General features: G+C 44.7%; 1 protein-coding gene across 1 annotated transcript in view; it reads left to right on the top strand.

The window, feature by feature from the left end:
• The window catches only part of VMA21 (vacuolar ATPase assembly factor VMA21), a 62995-nt gene extending 47459 nt beyond the window's left edge, over positions 1-15536 (top strand). The window contains exon 3 of the mRNA XM_069212397.1: positions 13132-15536. Coding sequence (XP_069068498.1) covers positions 13132-13274 — 143 coding nt within the window. The 3' untranslated portion in view covers positions 13275-15536. The remainder of the gene's footprint in view (positions 1-13131) is intronic.
• The last annotated feature ends 5552 nt before the right edge of the window (positions 15537-21088 follow it).

Below are 21088 nucleotides of genomic sequence, written 5' to 3'. Positions count from 1 at the left end.
GGTAGCATTTGATTTACAGGCCCTGGGCATCTCTAGTGCAGTGTACTAGGAACTTACCAGTAAAACAACTATGCCAATCACACATACATTTTACATAGAAGCACTTGCACTTTAGCACTGGATAGCTGTGGTAAAGTGCCCAGAGTGACAAAAACAGCAAAAACCGAGTCCCTTACACACATCAACAACCTGGGAAATCGAGGCAAAAGGTTAGGGTAGACCACGTCAAGGATGCCAAGTCTAACAATACCATATCGTACAGTGCACGTGGAAAAGATATTTATTGCCAAAAAAGACACGTTTCGACTTAACAGTCTTGTTTACAAAAAGCAAAACCAGCAATACTTTGTGACAGTGTCATAACAGTAATAAACAACAAAGAGACTACAAAAAGTGAAAGGAAAGAGAGGGAGCAGCAGCGCCATGTTGAAATGTAATGTATCATTCATTTCTATGAGAAAAATTGATACTGCTATGTTCCTCATGACAAGAATATTTCATAAAAAAACATAAATGTTTCTTATACACAACAATGAGCCTGATAATAATGCAGCCTAAAAAAAGCACAAAGAAAAAGCTAAAGTAAGACCATGCACTCAAAATAGCACCAACAACGTATATGAATAAGCATGACGGTGACACAGGGGGACTCAAAATAAGTCCACATAATGCCCCGTAAATATGCAAGAATCTTACTTTTAACTAATCTCGTAACTTTTAAATGGAAACAGCGTACAGGCTCAACCAAATAATCATGCAGTAAATAAAATCAAAACACCAAAATGAAGGAAGTTATCATGTGCCAAACCCCAATGATGTCTCCCTCCGTTCCCTGCCTGTGAAAGAGTGACAAAATGTGATGGTTAAAAGGGTAACCAGAAATATAACGACATGTTAGATCCATCAACAACTCATATAAAGAGAGAGAAAGCGACACAGATGAGGCATGGCAAAGTTATCATAGTTGATATACTAGTCTCCCAGGCGTACCCTCAATTCATCTTCCATATTCAAACCTGTTGGGTACTTAATATCCAAATCCAGAATATATCTGGATTCACTTCTCCAAAGTTTGAGTTCCCGGTTTCCTCCTTGAGGTTTCCATTATATTTCATCAATAGCAAAAAACTGTAACGGGTCTCTATTGCTATAATGGAATTCTTCAAAATGGCATGCCACAGGGTAATGTCTGTCTTTGTTGTTAATCGCTCTTATGCGTTCCAAGATTCACTATTTAACTGAGTGAATAGTACTGCCAATATATTTCGTTTCACTGGGACACATACATTACATAATCATAAATTTGTTGATCCTCGTACTCCTTTTCCATGGTGCAAAACAAACTCTGACATTACTGTTTTTACATGCTGTGCATGTTTTGCATGGGTAAAACCCTTCAAATCCAATCTTTACTACCATGTGCCTCAATGAATTCACTGTGCACCAAAGAGTCTCTCAATGACCTACCCTTCCTGTAGGTCATGATTGGAATGTCACTGATCTTGTGTGTGTGTGTGTGTGTGTGTTTTTTTTATTTTTTATATATATATATAAAAATCTATCTTCAAGGCGTATATGTGGAGTTATATATAGTAAAATTTTGCTTACCTATAGAAACTTACCGTCACAATATTTGTGTCCTAAATATTCTTGACACAATATTTTTCTCCACGATATTTGTTTCTGATATTATTTCTAAATATCGTAGAATCAGCTGGGAAAAGTAGAGTGGCAATTTTGATTAAATCAAATGCTTTTACCAACAATTCTTCATATCTCGTCAGACCCTAGAGGACACTGTCTTTGTTAAGCGTCTCATCCAACAGGCAGTGATTACATTAGGATCAACATATGCACATACAGGCGATAAAACCAAATTCTGTGCAAACATTCTACGACCCTATTATTAATGCTGCAGTCTAAGACAGTTATTGGTTGAGACTGGCATGTAGTTAGATTGATCAAGACCCAGTTACCTGTGACGATGTAAGGGTCAACCACACACTTGCTGAACCTTGAAAAGTAGTTTATCCGATAGAACAAGACTACACATTGAAATCATGTATACAAGGCGGAAGATCCTGTATATTTTATTTTTTTCTGATATTGAGTGGAACTCTGAATACATTGACAAATACTTTCTCCATAACAGTGTATCAGACCATGACATAAGATATTACATTTAGATATCGGACTTACCAGGCGATAGACTGGTCATTGGAGACTGAACATGCACAGATATAAAATGACTAGGCTCCTTTCTAGAGACTTACCTACAAAACAGCAGAGGATCAGTATTCTCAGCACAAACTCCAAGAGCAGCAGGGAAAGCGTATGTCATCAGCCCTCATCAACCACAAAGCCAAGGAGTTACAGACCCACAAGGAACAACACCATGGTTCTGTAATAGTTTACTACAGCCTGAGACTGACAGTACTGGTTCGGAAAAAACAAGAATTATATACACAATCCAAAGCTGAATGTGCCTTGTTCCGCATAAAACAAAAAAGTTATGAACTAAGGTAGAAGGTGAGCCACTTCTAGTGCTACAATTAAACCAATTGGAAAGTGTCAAACAGTCCTAGCCATAAAAGTCAGTAGAGGTAGATTGATCACTAATCCAGTAGACATTACAAATACATTAAAAAAAAATCTTTAGTGTAAATCTGAATGCAGCGACCCAGATTTTTGTCTGGAAGCAATGCACAGGAGTTCTACAATAGCAATATTAAATTGTGTTCAAAGACCGCTCCTAGAAGGAGAAATCAGACGAACTCGCAAAGGCTGTACACTGGATGACAACAGGTAAGATCCCCAGGGAGACAGACTATTCATTGAATTTTATAAGATTACAAAACTGAAAATAGGTTCTCTTGTTACATAAAATCTATAAAGAAACACAGGTGTGGCATTTAATAAAATATTTACTTGTCCATTAGACAAGTTACGTCATAAATCTACTTGTGTCTTTAGTGACACGTAGTGCAGCGGTAAATTATGGCAGCAACGCCAGGGTTCATACTATAGTAGTGTTTGGATACTAGCATTACCCATTATTTTTCTTATTAACACTGGAACCATTGACTGCATTAACTGGACAATAAAATGACATACATGGAGTAACAACTGCAGCTGGGGCAGCTGGGGAAGCTGAAGAAACTGCTGTCCACAGAATAGCTATTCCACCTTTCATGTCAGTTATTTTTCTTTTTGTTTCTCTCTGTGTGATTTTTCCGGGTATAGGATTAATTTGGATAAATGTGAAGCCCTACCACTGACTGCACACTAATACACATAATTAGGAAAGACATGGCTAGATGGGCCAAATTACAATTTTCCTTATGGTGCAAAATACAAATAATTAAAATGACTATACCAGTCAGAAGCAGCTAAATATGGTCAATGATACCCTTAAAAATACCTGCCACAATACTGAAAGCCTTGGAAAAGTGCATAAAAGCTTTTGTAAGAGGTAAGACCAGATCAAGGCTTAAAATATTACAATAACATGCCTCCGTGGAATTAAAACACCTGAGACTACCACAGCTAGAGAGATACTGGATGATATGTCAACTATTAGAACTGAAATGCTCACTACCAACAAATGCCAATACACCACTGTAGGTGCGTATCAAGTAAACATTGATCCCATCTACAGGTGTCTTGAATAAGATATACATGCAAACCAGCAAAGGTTAAAAAATAAAAAATAAAATAAAAGACAAACCATATTAAACGAGTACACAGTCATGCATGGCACAGGGCTCATAACTTGTAAGAGTAAACAGACTACATGATACAGCCCCGATTCTGTCAAAAATAAAGCATACTGATTGATGGAGTACAAATAACATAGGAACTATGGTAAAGGAATACATAGCCTTAATGATTTCACTGAAGGGGGTTGAATACAAAACCTGAACACAACTGTTATGAACTTCATTTACCACAAACACAAGGGTGGAGATACCTGCAGCGTTCAAATTACATAACACATTCATTGGGATGTACACTGTCAGACTTACGAATATTGACCCCTCCTCCCCCCCCCCCAAATAAAATACATACAGTAAAGGGGGTCCTATAAGGGTATGGCATCCAGCTTATACAAAATAATAGTAGATCAGACATTTTCAAACACCACAACACGAGACATTAAGAACTAGTGGGATGAAAGACAATTAATAGAGAATACACAAGAAGGTTGGGATGACTTGATGTGGATGCATAATAATTGAGGGAGGCACAACTGAAATTTAACTACTTTGAGATTTTACATTTGTCACATTGGTCTCAGCATAAACTTAACATAGGAAAAATGACTGACTCATTGTAGTATAAGAGCTGCTGACATGCCTCTTATGTTGTATAAGTTGTACATCATTTTGATAATCCAACCCTTTCGCCCCACTTCTCACATACTCTCAAGATGTTCATCGTCAGGAAATAGGCCAAACTGCTTTCAGTGTAATAGATGTCTTATTTCAAGCTCTGTCCGCAATAGTGGCATGCGCTGATGACATTTATATATCACATGGATGTTTGTAGACCAGGGTTCTCCAGCAGCAGCTTGTGAGCTATTGGCAGTTCTCCAGTAACGTTTAAGTAGCGCTCCGGTGTGCAGCTCAGCCTACGAAATTAAAGATTTTGTTTGGTTGAATTAATGTGTACATGCTAAAACTGAAAGGCATGTATTTGATATGACAGTGTATGTATTTTCTGAACTCACAAGCTGATGTTTGGAGAAAAATATTTACATTTCCAAAATATATTTAAAATGATGCTTGAGAGCTGTGCGTTTAATCATGGATGTCCTTTAGGGGGTTACCAGGATTTGCAGTTGCAACCCCTGGCTTGCCCCTTGCAACCCTTGGCTCTGCCTTTGCACCCCCGCCCCCCCTGCCTTAGAGGTGGCAAAATCAGTGCCTGGAACAATGGGTAACTTGTCACAATGGATGTCAGTTAGTGATCCACTTCCCTGGTTTTCTGTCATAAAAAATGGAGGTCAGTGGAGTACAATTTGCTGGAATATGACCCTATCTGGCAGCAGTTTGCTGGAATATGACCCTATCTGGCAGCTAAGAGAAGTAAAAAATGCTTTCAAAAACGTTTTTGCTGGTGAGTTTGTGTTTTTGAGAGTGTGTATTGAATGTATATGTAAGCATGTGTGTGTGATTCACAGTAAAAGTCAAATGGCATGTGATGTCACTTCAGCTGCCCCTGGTGTTTTGGTGAATTGACGCCCATGGGTTTAAGGAAATGTATTCGTAATCTTATCAGGAGCATTTGACCAATGGTTGTTGTATTGCCTGCATAAGATGCATTCCATATTGACAAACCGACTGCTGGTAACCATGACTTATGCACAGGTGGCAGGTGAACACTGCTAGTAATCTTGCATAAGGGGGGCAATAATGTAATCTTGTCTGAGGTCATTATTACAGTACAGTGATATTAATAGCTCTGAATAATATTCTTTGGACAAAAGTAGCTCTTATTTCTGAAACTATTGGAAACTGTGTTCTATGCACTCTGTATCCTGTTACCTGATATACCTCACCCGCATGAAGTAAAAGTGGGGAACAAAAGATGATTGTTCTTATTAGTGGCATGATCTTTAGCCATTAACATTTGAGGTGGCAGACCATCCAGAAGTGGATACCCTTAACAAACAGATGGAACACCCTGCTGTCTCCAAAACATTATACACAGGAAGCTTGTTTTCCTAGAAAGATGGTAACCCTAACTCCATGTGTCTGAGATGCTGGAATCCTATGACTAAGTTATATTTTGACTCCTAGCAATAAGGGTAATCAGAATATGTTATGAAATTAACAAACGCTACAGCCAAAGAAGCTTTAACATTGGTGTGATTGAATGGAAATCTTTTTTTTTCTGAAATAGAAACATTGAAAACGTTCATGGTAACATTTTTGGTTCGAGTCTTGCTGCTGAGAATTTAATGTAATATGAAAATAGATTTTTTTCTTTTGTTATCTTAATATTTTCTTAGGTTTAATAGTTGAACACTTATCCAAGATAGTACGGCTCACAGGACAATATGGTTAACTTCTTCTTTTTTTTGTTTTGTTTTTTATAATCAAATTTTTATTGTTTTGTAAAAGGTACAAATTAGGACCAACAAATAACTAGCAAAACTTGATCTCTTTCACACCGGTTGGACAATAAATTCTGATCTGATCTTTCAATGCTTCAGACAACTGTAAGAAATCATTTCATCACATTTTGCCAGGGTAAAAACAAGGAAGGAAGAACGAGGGTACACATATATTCTAAGCCCCATATCTTAGCTTAGGAGTCCCACCCATTTCCCCCATATTCTTTCATACTTGTGAGGGCATCCCCTTGATTCATACACCACTTTTTCTTGGGCTGCACACCAGTCCACCCCCGTCCTCCATTTCTGAAGAGAAGGACCTTTGATAGTCTTCCATGCGGCTGCTATATCTCTCTTTGCTACCGCAGTCGCTATACCGACCAATGTTTTATCTGCTCTAGTTCCCTCCATATCATTCATCAACCCTAGTAGTGTCGTTTAGGGAGTCAGTACCTGTGGTGATCCCAAGACTTTATTCAGCTCTTGATTTATCCCCTTCCAGAACCTCTGGATCACTGGGCAGGACCATATCATGTGATAAGTCAGCTTTGTCTTCCTTGCATCTTGGGCATCGACCAGAGTCAAGGGCACCCATTTTGTACATTCTGTCTGGAGTTAGGTATGCTTTGTGTAGATAGAAGAATTGTGTCACCCTTAACCTCGTCGACATTACCAGCATTCGGGGGGCCATCAGTGCCTCCACCCAGTCTTCTTCTTCAAGTGGACCCACCCATTTCTCCCAGCCTTTCTTAAGATGACCCAGATCCCCTGGAGCGTTTGAGATCAGCATTTTGTAGATTTGAGAGACCCCCTTCCTCCCCAGATTGCCCATTATTGTTTTGGCTTCTTCCGGATTGAACTTTGGTATATGGGATATTTCTTTCAAGTGCTTAGTGAGGGCATGTCGGAGCTGGAGATATTTAAAGAATTGTTTCGGGTATAGTTGGAATTCTTGCTGCATTTCATCAAAGGATTTCATCAGGCTTCCTTTCCATACGTCCCCAACTAAGGATATTCCCAATGTGTCCCAATTCCCGAACCCCTCCAACCCGGCCGTCTCTCTCAACCATCTGCCATGCCACAGCGGTGTTTGCCGAGTGACCACTTTGCTCCAACCGGTATGTCTCAGAGCCGCTCTCCATGCCAAAAATACCGCTCTGGTGATGGGCTCTAGATTCAAGGGGATTGGAGCCCCATATAGCACGTCCAGGATATGGGGAAATCCCAAGGCGTCTAATTCCACCTGATATGCTGGATCTGACCAGCCTCCGTTGAACCAATCATGTACCACCAGGAGCTGTGTTGCCAGGTAATACAGGTATGGGTCAACCATGCCCAACCCCCCGTCATATATGTCTCTTTGGCAGTTCTGGGTTGCTACTTTGTCTCGCTCCCCCCCCCCATGTAAAGGAGGTGGTGATTTCGTCCAGTTTTTTAAACCACGCGCGTGGAATGTTAAATGGTAAGTTCTGGACCACATATAAGAGGCGAGGTAGGATCATCATCTTGTACAAGGCAATACGGCCCAGAATATTCAGCGGTAGAGACTGCCAATGCCTAAGGTCTTCCCGTATACGAGACATCAGTGGATTTAGATTCAGGGACCAGGACAACTCAGGGAGCAGTGCGACCCATATCCCCAAGTATTTAAAACTTAGCCGACGCAGAGGAACCGTCTCCTGCCAATCAAAGCAGTCTCTCGACTGCGTCAGTGGGACCAGCACCGATTTGGACGGGTTCATTTTGAGCCCCGAGATCTCTTCGAAGTTTCGCAATAACTGGAAGCTCCGGGGTCCGGTCACTCCCGCGTTCGCCATGTACAGCAGGACATCATCCGCGTATAAGGCCACTCGATCTTCATAAGAGGGGCCCCATCTCCAACCCTGGTAAATCGGATCTTCTCTCAGCACTCTCGCCAAAGGCTCAATGGCCAGAGCAAAGAGGAGAGGGGAGAGGGGGCAGCCCTGTCTCGTTCCCCGTTGTATCGGAAAGGCTGAGGACAAAACTCCATTGACCCGCACCCGCGCCATGGGTCTGGTGTACAGGGCCCGGACCAGTCTGCGAAATCGTGGCCCAAAGCCTGCCCGCCGGAGTACCGCAAAAAGGAATTCCCAGTTCACTGAGTCAAATGCCTTTTCAAAATCGATGAATAGGAGAGCTAGTTGCTGGGGTAAACGGTGACGTCCTGCAAGAGCCACTTGGAGCCTTCGAATACAATGGCGTGTGCTACGTCCGGTCATGAAGCCGCATTGGTCTGGGTGCACCAGTAAGGGCATCACCCTTTTAAGGCGGGTGGCCAACATTGTGGCATAGATCTTTATTTCACTATTTATAAGAGATATGGGTCTGTAGCCTGCGCAGGAGAGGGAGGGGGGCTGGGTCTTAGGCAACACAACAATGGTGGCAATGTCTAGACCATCTGGAAAGAAGCCCTTTTGGTCCACCTCAGCATAGAGATTCATTAGATGGGGGACCAGCTCTTCCCTAAATCTTTTATAGTATTCTGGGGGAAACCCATCTGGTCCTGGAGTTTTCCCCACCCCCATTGCCGCTATGGCCTTGCTAATTTCCGCTTCCGTGAACTGTTCCTCCAGAGCCCGTATGTCCACCGTAGGCAGAGTCGGGAATGACCCAACCCCCAAGGATCCGTCTGGAGAGTCCCCAACCTCTGAACTTGTGGCTCGGTATAGGGTCGTATAGTATTTGGCGAATGTTTCGGCCACCTCCTGGAGCTCCACCACTCGTTCTCCCCGTTCATTGTCTATCTCAGGGACGATTCGGGGAGCCTGTTGTTGGGAAACCAACCAATACAGTAATTTCCCTGTTTTATTACCCCAACCGTATACTCGAGCCGTAGAGGCCCGCCACATGTGTTTTGCCGTTTCTAGGGATAGGCTGCGTATTTCTTCTTGAATCAACAAGAGGTTTCTGGTTATTTGTTCGTCTGAGTGAGATTCCTGTTCTCTCTCCAGAAGAGTGGCACGGGCCTCCCGTTGTGTGATTCTGGAGTTGCGGGCGTGTTCCCGAGCACGGATCAGACCTTTGGCTATCCCTCTCATTACTACCTTACTTGCAGCCCATAGGATTCCTGGTGATCTCACCGAGCCCTCATTAGTGATGAAGTAGTCACGCAACGACACCTTTAAACTATCTACCACTTCCTCATCTTGCAAATGCCATGCGTTTAGTCTCCATATGGGGCGGATCAGCGGTTCAGCCAGGCCCATCTTAAGCCGAACCGGCGCGTGGTCTGAGATCCCGCGCGGTAGGATCTCGATGTGAGTGAGGTGTCCACAATCCCTGACTGATACCAATACCAAGTCTATTCTGGACTGTGTGTTGTGGGCTGCCGACCTATGCATGAATTGTTTGCTTCTCGGGTGCCACACCCTCGCAGCATCGCAGAGCCCTGTTGATGCCATCCATCCTTCCAGACTATTGGACAGTGCCTGTCTATGTGCCGAAGGTCCCCCGCTTGTATCTAGATCTGGGTTTGGGACTGCGTTGAAATCGCCCCCTATTACCGTTTTCCCGGGGGGTAATTCTGCTAGTAACCTTGTCAAATCTTCTAGAGTTTTGCGCACCAAGTTCGGGGGAGCATAAGCGCTCACGATATTCATTGTCTGGCCTTCTACCAAGCCTGAGATTGCCATGTACCTCCCCAACGGGTCTCTCCATTCTTGTCTCACCACCAGGGGTAGGGAGTGATGTAGCAGTACAGCAACCCCCCTTGAGCCTCTTGTAAACCCTGCATGGAATACCCTGTCAAATCCCTTGCGGGCTAAGAAGGAGCACTGGTTCCCCAAGAGGTGTGTTTCCTGCATCAGAAGTATGTTAGGTTTGTGTCTATGAATGTAGGTGAGTACTGCTGATCTCTTAATCTTGTCAAGGAGCCCGTTGACGTTCCACGATATTATGTGAGTCATCCCCATTCTTTCCCTCTCATCCATCCCCGCCCCAGCCCCCGCAGCCTCTCCCCTGGATCCTTCCAGGCCTTTCTGTGTCTGAGTGTCCTATCACTATTGTTCCCTGCCTGTATTAGAGACCCTAAACCTACATTGACTATTTCGCACAATAACAACAGCCTGCTGGCTGGAAAGAACCAAACATGCCCCCCAACTCCCAACCCACCCCATACTTCCTCCCAGAAGCATCTGTCGCCCAATACCAACAGCCTGTTCCCAAACATAACAAGCTGCTAACTGCTTGTGTCTGAGCTTTGGTGGACCCCTCCATTTTTTCGGATTAAGAAGTGCTTAAGTGTGTAATGCTTGACTCCAAGCCTGACTACCTTCTCCTTGGTCTCTGGCCTTTCAAGTCTATCTTTCCTTTCTCCCCCTCTCCGGAGGAGGACTCGGATCACTGGACTCTGTGAGAGATCCGTGTCATCTACAGTTCCGGGGAGCAGTTCTCTAGGATCCGGGGGGGTCTGGTTCATTTCTATGTCTCTCTGTCTCACTTCTACCCCCTGTCTTTGGGTTGATTCCTCAGCGGATCCTCGAGGGGAGCCAGAGATCGTCTCCCCCCCCCCCCCCCCTCCCTGCGCCTCCTGGAACGAGTTCTTTGGCGAGACCTCCGTGGCTGTCGCTGCCGGTTGCTCCCTTGCTGGCCCGAGAGTGCCAGTCGTCGTTCTCCCTCATTAGGGCCCATCGGGACCTCTTCGGTCAACCACCTCCAGGCCTGATCTGGGGATTCAAAGAAGTGAGTCTTGTTGCTGTGAACCACCCTTAGTTTGGCCGGGAAGAGGAGACGGTACGGAACTTCCACCGCCCTTAGTTTTTGTTTTATTTCTATAAACGAACGGCGTTGCATTTGAACGTCTTTAGTGTAATCAGGAAACACCATAACTTTGGACCCATCACAATACAGCTCTCCTTTTGTTCTTGCCGCCTGGAGAATCGCATCTCTGTCTCTAAAGTTGAAGAGTCTAAGGATCACTGGCCTCGGTGGAGAGCCTGGTGGGGGTCTGGCTTGTAGGGCCCGATGAGCACGTTCGATCGCAAACCAGGGTGTCAGAAGATCCCGGGGCAGCCAAGACCGAAACCAGTCCTCCAGGAATATGGTCAGAGAGGACGCGGCTGTGTTTTCGGGCAGTCCCACAATTCTGAGGTTGTTGCGGCGGGATCTATTCTCGGCATCCTCTGCCCTTCGATATAGTTCCGCTGTCCGGGTTGTTAAAGTTGATACCTGTGCTTTAAGGGTCGTCAGCTCGTCTTCCACCGTAGAAATCCTGGACTCCGCTTCTGCAATCCTCGCTGTCGCATTGCGAAGGTCCTGGCGCACCAGGGCCACGTCCACCCTTACTTCCCCAATTTTGCCCTCCACCGCCTCTTGGGAGGAGTGTATTGCTTGAAGAATCGTTGCCAGATCGCTGTTCCCGGTTTGTTTCTCGTCATTACTGCTGGTCTTTCGGTCTTCTTTCGAGGCTCCGTTGGGCCCCGTGGCGAATTGATCAATGCGCGTCTGCGCCGCGGCGGGGCGGGTTTGCCTATCTTTGCCCATTTAACTACCTTGTTGGACCTGCTTACGGGATATTTCCTTGCCGCTTCTTCTTCAGTTTCTCCCGGAGTTCCCGTTTCTGCCCATGTGCTCACTTCTGCTGGTGTGTCAAAGTTCGTCCTTTCGTCCCATGGGCCTCAGCCTTTCTTTATGTCAGCCTTGCCAAAAGGCTCCATTCATCACCTTGTCCACCTCGGATCTTTTTTCCCTCGTGGTCGAGGACTGTTAATCACGAGAAAGGGGGGGGGGGGAGGGGGGGCGCGAGGGAACGATAACTCACTCTCCCCCTGTCCCCAGACACAAAAGGGGGGGCGATGAGGAAGCGATGAAAAGGTCCCCGCCATCCACCCCTGTCCTTCAGGGTGTTCCCGGCACTCTCGGGATCTCCAGGCCTGTTTCAGTCCCTCTGATTCAGCGCCACATCCCGCCGTCCATGGGGGATCGGGCCCTCCCCAGCCGAGGCCTCCCGGCTTCACTGCTTTCTGTCTTCTCCGTACCTGTCAGTTGGGCGTGGGGCATCCGAATCCGAGGACCTCCTCTCTCCTCCCCAGCCTGCCCGTTATCGTCAGGTCTATGCGCCGTCTTTGGATTTTTCCCCCTTCAGGCCGGTCGCCTCCGATCGCCGTCGCTTCACCGGTGGCGGTTATGCGGTCTGAGCGCCCGCCATTTTGCGTGCGAGCCGCTCCGTCCGTTCTTCGCTCCTCCCGGGCCCTCGAGCACCGGACCGCAACTCCTCTGCTCCAGAGGTTGCCCCGATCTTTCTCCGTCTCGTCCCTCCTCCGGGTGGGGCCGATTCGTGCGCGATTCCCGAGCGGATGACGGAGGGGTCCGGAGCACCTTTAAGGTGCAGCCGCCATCTTGACGCTCAGGCCACGCCCTCCAACTTCTTTAATAATTATTTCAACCTACGTTTCATATACTGGTTCCTGGAAATCTAAGGATGGCAAAATCCAAACCCCGTGAGATCAAAAAGTGGTTACATCTAAAACTAAAGACTACCAGGAACAAGCAGATTGGGAAAAGTTGGGGAGGGTGAAAGAATGCATCCTGCAAAGGAATTCAAGTAGGTCTGAAGAATATGACTCTGCATGCCAAGAAAGCAAGTTATTCATCTTGTTAAGAATATTAATAACACCTCAGATTTTGAAATAAGATTTTTACTAAGATGGTTAGTAAATTCTTATACAGCACCAGAAGCAACTGAAGATTACAAGGTTTTGCTCATTGTATAGTAAGAATTAATTACTTTACTTTAATTGTGATTGGAAGGTGTTATGAAAACACCAGACTTTCCTATGTTCTGTTGCAAAATAATTACTTAACATACCTTAGCACATTTCTTGAAAGCTAGAATATTATACAGCTTGTAGATCTACAACTTAACAATGGGTTAATGAAATGTTCTGGTGGTGTTGTGACCCCACACCTTTAAATTCTTTGTGTAGTATCCTCTCATTCTTGAAAAGTTGCTTTTTTTGTTTTTTAATATAACTTATGTCATCTTTATTTTTCAGCTTCCTTTGGAATGTCCAACAGAGACAGCTACTTTTATGCTGCTATTGTAGCTGTAGTTGCTGTTCATGTAGTACTTGCAATGTTTGTCTACGTAGCATGGAATGAAGGCTCACGACAGTGGCATGAAGGAAAACAGGATTAAAAAAGAACTTTTGGATTCATACTTGAAAAGGTTGCTGGAACAAGGGAAAATTTATGGACTGAAAACTGTCCTGGCTTTATGAATGACACAATAATGGTAGTCAGGTAAACTGTGATGTCCTGTCCATGTGTTGTCAAATTCTTTTGAAAATACTGTATCTGCATGTATATATCAGTTTGTGAAAGAGTATCACAGAGGGATGTATAAGCAGCAATCTGGTTTCTAAAGCTTGTATTTCAAACGAAGTTAATTCTTTAGAAATAATCATTGACCATTAATTAGTGCTGACAATTGCTCAGTGTTTGGAAAACTGCCTTCATATTACAAAAAACAATGTGTTCCTAAACACAGCAAGCACTTAGAAATACACACTCTGCGCCCAGGCATATTTTCTTAGGAAGGTTGACAAGCTTGTAAGTAAGAGGCTTACATAATTGACTGGCTTTTTGTATTATTTTACTTTGACGTGTCTGTTTGCAGGACAACATTAGTACAGTGGAATTAAGTTGTAATCCACTTTTTAAAATTATTTTGATTGTGTAGAATAATCATGAGTTGTGACCATCGTTCACAACATAAAATTGGAAACTGTATTTGATGCTCATTTTCAAACCACACCTGATATGATTCTGTTTGTGTCCCAAAGTTCCTGCAATAAATCAGTTTCGGTGGGTTTCTGACACTATCCTACTGCTTTCTATATCAAAGCCTTTTTGTTTCTGCTAGAATTGTAAAGATCCCATAGAAGAGAGGGGAATTATTTGTAAATATTTTTATATAGTTCTTTAAATATAGCATGTTTTCTAGTGATGTTGTAAATTATGTTTAAAAATTAATATCTAGCTTCTTCCACATTCATTGTTGGGGGTACTTTAAAAATAAGCAATGAAATATAGCAAGGCTAACAGTCATTTTTGTTAACGTGCCCTTTGTTGCAGCTGTTGTGCAAATATTTAGAAAATGATGATTGACTGAGCTCCACCCATTGTTACTCAGAAAGCCTAGAAATGTGGCAAAATTAGTTTTAAACTGATTGCCCATGAATGATTTCAGGTCTTCGAGCTTCATACTGTGCTGCAGTCTAGCACACTTCAAAGATGCTATTAGGGCTGATTTATGATACCAATATTGTACTCAGTATGATTGTACAGTCTAAATGTGCTCAACAAGGGATTCACACAGATTGTTAGATTGACAGACTGTGTGGCAGTGGTGCTTTTTGTTCCTATGCCTTTCATGGGTTCTTAGGTCCTCATGTGTTTCATGAAAATTCCCCTTGGAAGAAATGGTAACTAGCATTGCAAATTTCAAGTTTTCAGTAGTCAAGTTTGTGTTCCTCTCTCAGATTGATCACGCAGTAACATTATATTTTGCTGTTATTAAAGTCCCTAGCTATCCTATTTTAAATGGTTGGCCAGCTTTCCAATTAAAACCATGTTCCAAGAGTTTCTTTTTCAAATTGTGATAAGAGAAATTGTCAACAGTCTTTCACAACTAAGGATTTTTTTTTGTCTCATTTGATCTCTTCAAGTTCAATGTGTCACTTGAGCTAAGAATCGGCCCACCTCCTCACACACACCACAGTGTAAGTTGTTTGGTGTATGGGCCACAAAATGATGCTAGTGCCACCGTAAATCAGAAGAAACCCCAAATAAATGTGTAAACAATGATTCACGGTACGTCTTGCCTTCCCTTGAAAGTCATAAAAACAAGCCAAAGCTGCCCATGAAGATTTACAAGCAGAAGAATAAAAATGTGTTTATTTTAGGAATAAGCAGCAGTATCGAATCTTTATTTTTTATTTATTTTTTTTCTAATCTTGTTTCCCCTTACTTTGGATGAGTGCAAAATTGTCAATATGCATAACATATATGTGACTGTCAATGCCACGACATCCTCTGGAGTGAGACTAATGAAAAGTCAAAAGATACATGCGAGTATACATACTCTTTCTCGCAGTAGTGTGATTAACAATTCCACTCTAATGGGTACCATTGCTGTTTTTCTGTACGAGCATGTGTTTTGATTTCAGCAAGGCAACGCTGTACTAGGTTACGTAAACAAAAATTGTTAGTATCTGTAGCATTTGGTATGTTGTGCCTGGCTAATTGGATGCTGAACGTTTGTGTCAACGTTACATTCTAGCAATCAATTGGACAGTATGTTTATTTTTAATATGTTTTTGGTCCTAAAGACCCTCCAGCAGGTCCTAATTGTTAAAACAAATTGTGGTTTTAATAAATAAATGTTTTGCTTTGGTTACTTAATGTCTTGAATTATTATTTTTTTTTTTTTTTTAAATCCATTTTATTATTTTCAAAACATATTGCCTGCAGCATTTAAAGAAACTGGTTTCTACGCATTAGATTCCAATATCATTGTCCATTGATCCTGATATATGTTGTTAAACTAAATTTGCATGTATTACTATGTTGCATTACCCTGATTACATTTAGTGTATTACATGTGTGACGTACCATATTCGCCACTCCTAATTTCTGGATAACCCTTCTGTTAACAATTGTATTATTCATCAACCTTCGTCCTTACAACCAAATATAGTACTCGGATAATCAAATGGAGTATCTCTCCTGCATTACTCCCACTTAACCCATTTTGGATAGCTAGTCCTGTCGGTTCCATGGTGTGTTTCAGGTCCTCACAGTGCGATCCATTAAATGTAGGACACTATGAGATTTCACCGATTATTAGTACAGACTCAAACTTAGGTTGATTTATAGCTAGACTATCTTGAGTAAGTGGGGGACATTTATTTGTAGTACGGTAATCCTGATTGCCATTTGTTTAATCACAGTGAACGATCATCAATTTTGGCCTCTAATTTTGTCACTAGTGTTTCCCATGTGTTATAGCCAGTGTGCAACTGGTCCTTATCACTTACGGATTGTAGTATGCATGTGTAGGAAGTTGGCTCTGTATGCACTATTTCAAAGTAAGGAATAGTATGCACAGAGTCCAAGGGTTCCCCTTAGAGGTAAGATAGTGGCAAAAAGAGATAATACTAATGCTCTATTTTGTGGTAGTGTGGTCGAGCAGTAGGCTTATCAAAGGAGTAGTGTTAAGCATTTGTTGTACACACACAGGCAATAAATGAGGAACACACACTCAGAGACGATTCCAGGCCAATAGGTTTTTGTATAGAAAAATATCTTTTCTTAGTTTATTTTAAGAACCACAGGTTCAAATTTTGCATGTAATATCTCAAATGAAAGGTATTGCAGGTAAGTACTTTAGGAACTTTGAATAATCACAATAGCATATATACTTTTCAAATAAAACACATAGCTATTTTAAAACTAGACACAGTGCAATTTTCACAGTTCCTAGGGGAGGTAAGTAATTGTTAGTTCTTGCAGGTAAGTAAACCACCTACGGGGTTCAAGTTTGGGTCCAAGGTAGCCCACCATTGGGGGTTCAGAGCAACCCCAAAGTTACCACACCAGCAGCTCAGGGCCGGTCAGGTGCAGAGTTCAAAGTGGTGCCCAAAACGCATAGGCTTCAATGGAGAAGGGGGTGCCCCGGTTCCAGTCTGCCAGCAGGTAAGTACCCGCGTCCTCAGAGGGCAGACCAGGGGGGTTTTGTAGGGCACCAGGGGGGACACAAGTTAGCACAGAAAGTACACCCTCAGCAGCACGGGGGCGGCCGGGTGCAGTGTGCAAACACACGTCGGGTTTGTAATAGGAATCAATGGGAGACCAAGGGGTCTCTTCAGCGATGCAGGCAGGCAAGGGGGGAGCTCCTCTGGGTAGCCACCACCTGGGCAAGGCAGAGGGCCTCCTGGGGGTCACTCCTGCACTGGAGTTCCGATCCTTCAGGTCCTGGGGGCTGCGGGTGCAGGGTCTTTTCCAGGCGTCGGGATCTGAGAGTCAGGCAGTCGCGGTCAGGGGGAGCCTCGGGATTCCCTCTGCAGGCGTCGCTGTGGGGGTTCAGGGGGGACAGCTTTGGTTACTCACAGTCTCTGAGTCACCGGGGGGGTCCTCCCTGAAGTGTTGTTTCTCCACCAGTCGAGTCTGGGTCGCAGGGTTGCAAGTCTCACGCTTCTGGCGGGAAACGCTGTTGTCTTTAAGTTGCTCCCTTGGAAACAAAGTTGCAGTCTGGGTGAACAGGGCAGCTGTTCTCGGGAGTTTCTTGGTCCTTTTAGAGCAGGGCAGGGGGGAGACAGGCCGGTAGAGCTGGGGCCAAGGCAGTTGGTGTGTCCGTCTTCTCTGCAGGGTTTTTCAGCTCAGCAGTCCTCTTCTTCCTAGGTTGCAGGAATTTGAGTTCCTAGGTTCAGGGGAGCCCTTAAATACTAAATTTAAGGGTGTGTTTAGGTCTGGGGGATTAGTAGCCAATGGCTACTAGCCCTGAGGGTGGGTACACCCTATTTGTGCCTCCTCCCAAGGGGAGGAGGTCACATTCCTATCCCTATTGGGGGAATCCTCCATCTGCAAGATGGAGGATTTCTAAAAGTTAGTCACCTCAGCTCAGGACACCTTAGGGGCTGTCCTGACTGGCCAGTGACTCCTCCTTGTTATTCTCATTATTTCCTCCGGCCTTGCCGCCAAAAGTGGGGCCGTGGCCGGAGGGGGCGGACAACTCCACTAGCTGGAGTGCCCTGTGGTGCTGGAACAAAGGGGGTGAGCCTTTGAGGCTCACCGCCAGGTGTTACAGCTCCTGCCTGGGGGAGGTGATAGCATCTCCACCCAGTGCAGGCTTTGTTACTAGCCAGAGAGTGACAAAGGCACTCTCCCCATGTGGCCAGCAACATGTCTTGAGTGTGGCAGGCTGCTAAAACCAGTCAGCCTACACGGGTAGTTGTTTAAGGTTTCAGGGGGCACCTCTAAGGTGCCCTCTGGGGTGTAGTTTACAATAAAATGTACACTGTCATCAGAGTGCATTTATTGTGCTGAGAAGTTTGATACCAAACTTCCCAGTTTTCAGTGTAGCCATTATGGTGCTGTGGAGTTTGTGGTTGACAGACTCCCAGACCATATACTCTTATGGCTACCCTGCACTTACAATGTCTAAGGTTTTGATTAGACACTGTAGGGGCACAGTGCTCATGCACTGGTGCTCTCACCTATGGTATAGTGCATCCTGCCTTAGGGCTGTAAGACCTGCTAGAGGGGTGACTTATCTATACTGCACAGGCAGTGTGAGGTTGGCATGGCACCCTGAGGGGAGTGCCATGTTGACTTACTCGTTTTGTCCTCACCAGCACACACAAGCTGGCAAGCAGTGTATCTGTGCTGAGTGAGGGGTCCCCAGGGTGGCATAAGATATGCTGCAGCCCTTAGAGACCTTCCCTGGCATCAGGGCCCTTGGTACCAGGGGTACCAGTTACAAGGGACTTACCTGGATGCCAGGGTGTGCCAATTGTGAAAACAAAAGTACAGGTTAGGGAAAGAACACTGGTGCTGGGGCCTGGTTAGCAGGCCTCAGCACACTTTCAAATCAAAACATAGCATCAGCAAAGGCAAAAAGTCAGGGGGTAACCATGCCAATGAGGCATTTCCTTACACAACCCCCACCCCCCCCCCCAAATGAAAGAGGATGAGACTAACCTTTCCCAAGAGAGTCTTCATTTTCTCAGTGGAAGAACCTGGAAAGGCCATCTGCATTGGCATGGGCAGTCCCAGGTCTGTCTTCCACTATAAAGTCCATTCCCTGTAGGGAGATGGACCACCTCAACAGTTTTGGATTTTCACCTTTCATTTGCATCAGCCATCTGAGAGGTCTGTGGTCAGTTTGAACTACAAAGTGAGTACCAAAGAGGTATGGTCTCAGCTTCTTCAGGGACCAAACCACAGCAAAGGCCTCCCTCTCAATGGCACTCCAACGCTGCTCCCTGGGGAGTAACCTCCTGCTAATGAAAGCAACAGGCTGGTCAAGGCCATCATCATTTGTTTGGGACAAAACTGCCCCTATCCCATGTTCAGAGGCATCTGTCTGCACAGTGAACAGCTTGGAGTAATCTGGAGCTTTTAGAACTGGTGCTATGCACATTGCTTGTTTCAGGGTGTCAAAGGCCTGTTGGCATTCTACAGTCCAGTTTACCTTCTTGGGCATTTTCTTGGAGGTGAGTTCTGTGAGGGCTGTCACTATGGATCCATATCCCTTCACAAACCTCCTGTAATACCCAGTCAAGCCAAGGAATGCCCTGACTTGAGTCTGGGTTTTTGGAGCTGCCCAGTCCAGAATAGTCTGGATCTTAGGCTGGAGTGGCTGAACTTGGCCTCCACCTACAAGGTGTCCCAAGTAAACCACAGTTCCCTGCCCTATCTGGCATTTGGATGCCTTGATAGAGAGGCCTGCTGATTGCAGAGCCTTCAAAACCTTCTTCAGGTGGACCAGGTGATCCTGCCAGCTGGAGCTTAAGACGGCAATATCATCAAGATAAGCTGCACTAAAGGACTCCAAACCAGCAAGGACTTGATTCACCAACCTTTGGAAGGTGGCAGGGGCATTCTTTAAACCAAAGGGCATAACAGTAAACTGATACTGCCCATCAGGTGTGGAGAATGCTGTCTTTTCTTTTGCTCCAGGTGCCATTTTGATTTGCCAGTACCCTGCTGTTAAGTCAAAGGTACTTAAGAATTTGGCAGCACCTAATTTGTCAATCAGTTCATCAGCCCTAGGAATGGGATGGGCATCTGTCTTGGTGACAGAATTAAGTCCCCTGTAGTCCACACAAAACCTAATCTCTCTCTTTCCATCTTTGGTGTGAGGTTTGGGGACTAAGACCACTGGGCTAGCCCAGGGGCTGTCAAAGTGCTCAATTACTCCCAATTCCAGCATCTTGTGGACTTCCACCTTGATGCTTTCCTTAACTTGGTCAGACTGTCTGAAAATTTTGTTTTTGACAGGCATGCTGTCTCCTGTGTCCACATCATGGGTACACAGGTGTGTCTGACCAGGGGTTAGGGAAAAGAGCTCAGCAAACTGCTGCAGGACTTTCCTACAGTCAGATTGCTGTTGGCCAGAGAGGGTGTCTGAATAGATCACTCCATCTACTGAACCATCTTCAGGGTTTGATGAGAGGAGATCAGGGAGAGGTTCACTCTCAGCTTCCTGGTCCTCATCTGTTACCATCAACAGATTCACATCAGCCCTGTCATGGAGAGCTTAAGGCGGTTCACATGGATCACCCTCTTGGGGCTCCTGCTAGTGCCTAGGTCCACCAGGTAGGTGACCTGATTCTTCTTCTCTAGCACTGGGTAAGGTCCACTCCATCTGTCCTGAAGTGCCCTGGGAGCCACAGGCTCCAAAACCCAGACTTTCTGCCCTGGTTGAAATTCAACCATTGCAGCCTTTTGGTCATACCAAAACCTCTGGAGCTGTTGGTTGGCCTCAAGGTTTTTACTTGCCTTTTCCATGTACTCTGCCATCCTTGAACGAATGCCAAGTACATAATCCACTATGTCTTGTTTAGGCTCATGAAGAGGTCTCTCCCAGCCTTCTTTCACAAGAGCTAGTGGTCCCCTTACAGGGTGGCCAAACAGAAGTTCAAAGGGTGAGAACCCTACTCCCTTCTGAGGCACCTCTCTGTAAGCGGAAAGCAGACATGGCAAGAGGACATCCCATCTCCTTTTGAGTTTTTCAGGGAGCCCCATGATCATGCCTTTTAATGTCTTGTTGAATCTCTCAACAAGGCCATTAGTTTGTGGATGATAGGGTGTAGTGAATTTGTAAGTCACTCCACACTCATTCCACATGTGTTTCAGGTATGCTGACATGAAGTTGGTACCTCTGTCAGACACCACCTCCTTAGGGAAGCCCACTCTGATAAAGATACCAATGAGGGCCTTGGCTAC

This window comes from Pleurodeles waltl, chromosome 2_1 (assembly GCF_031143425.1).
Source record: "Pleurodeles waltl isolate 20211129_DDA chromosome 2_1, aPleWal1.hap1.20221129, whole genome shotgun sequence".
Lineage (NCBI taxonomy): Eukaryota > Metazoa > Chordata > Amphibia > Caudata > Salamandridae > Pleurodeles > Pleurodeles waltl.
Note: the sequence above shows the minus strand (reverse complement) of the source record. Positions and strands in the feature narration are given on the sequence as shown.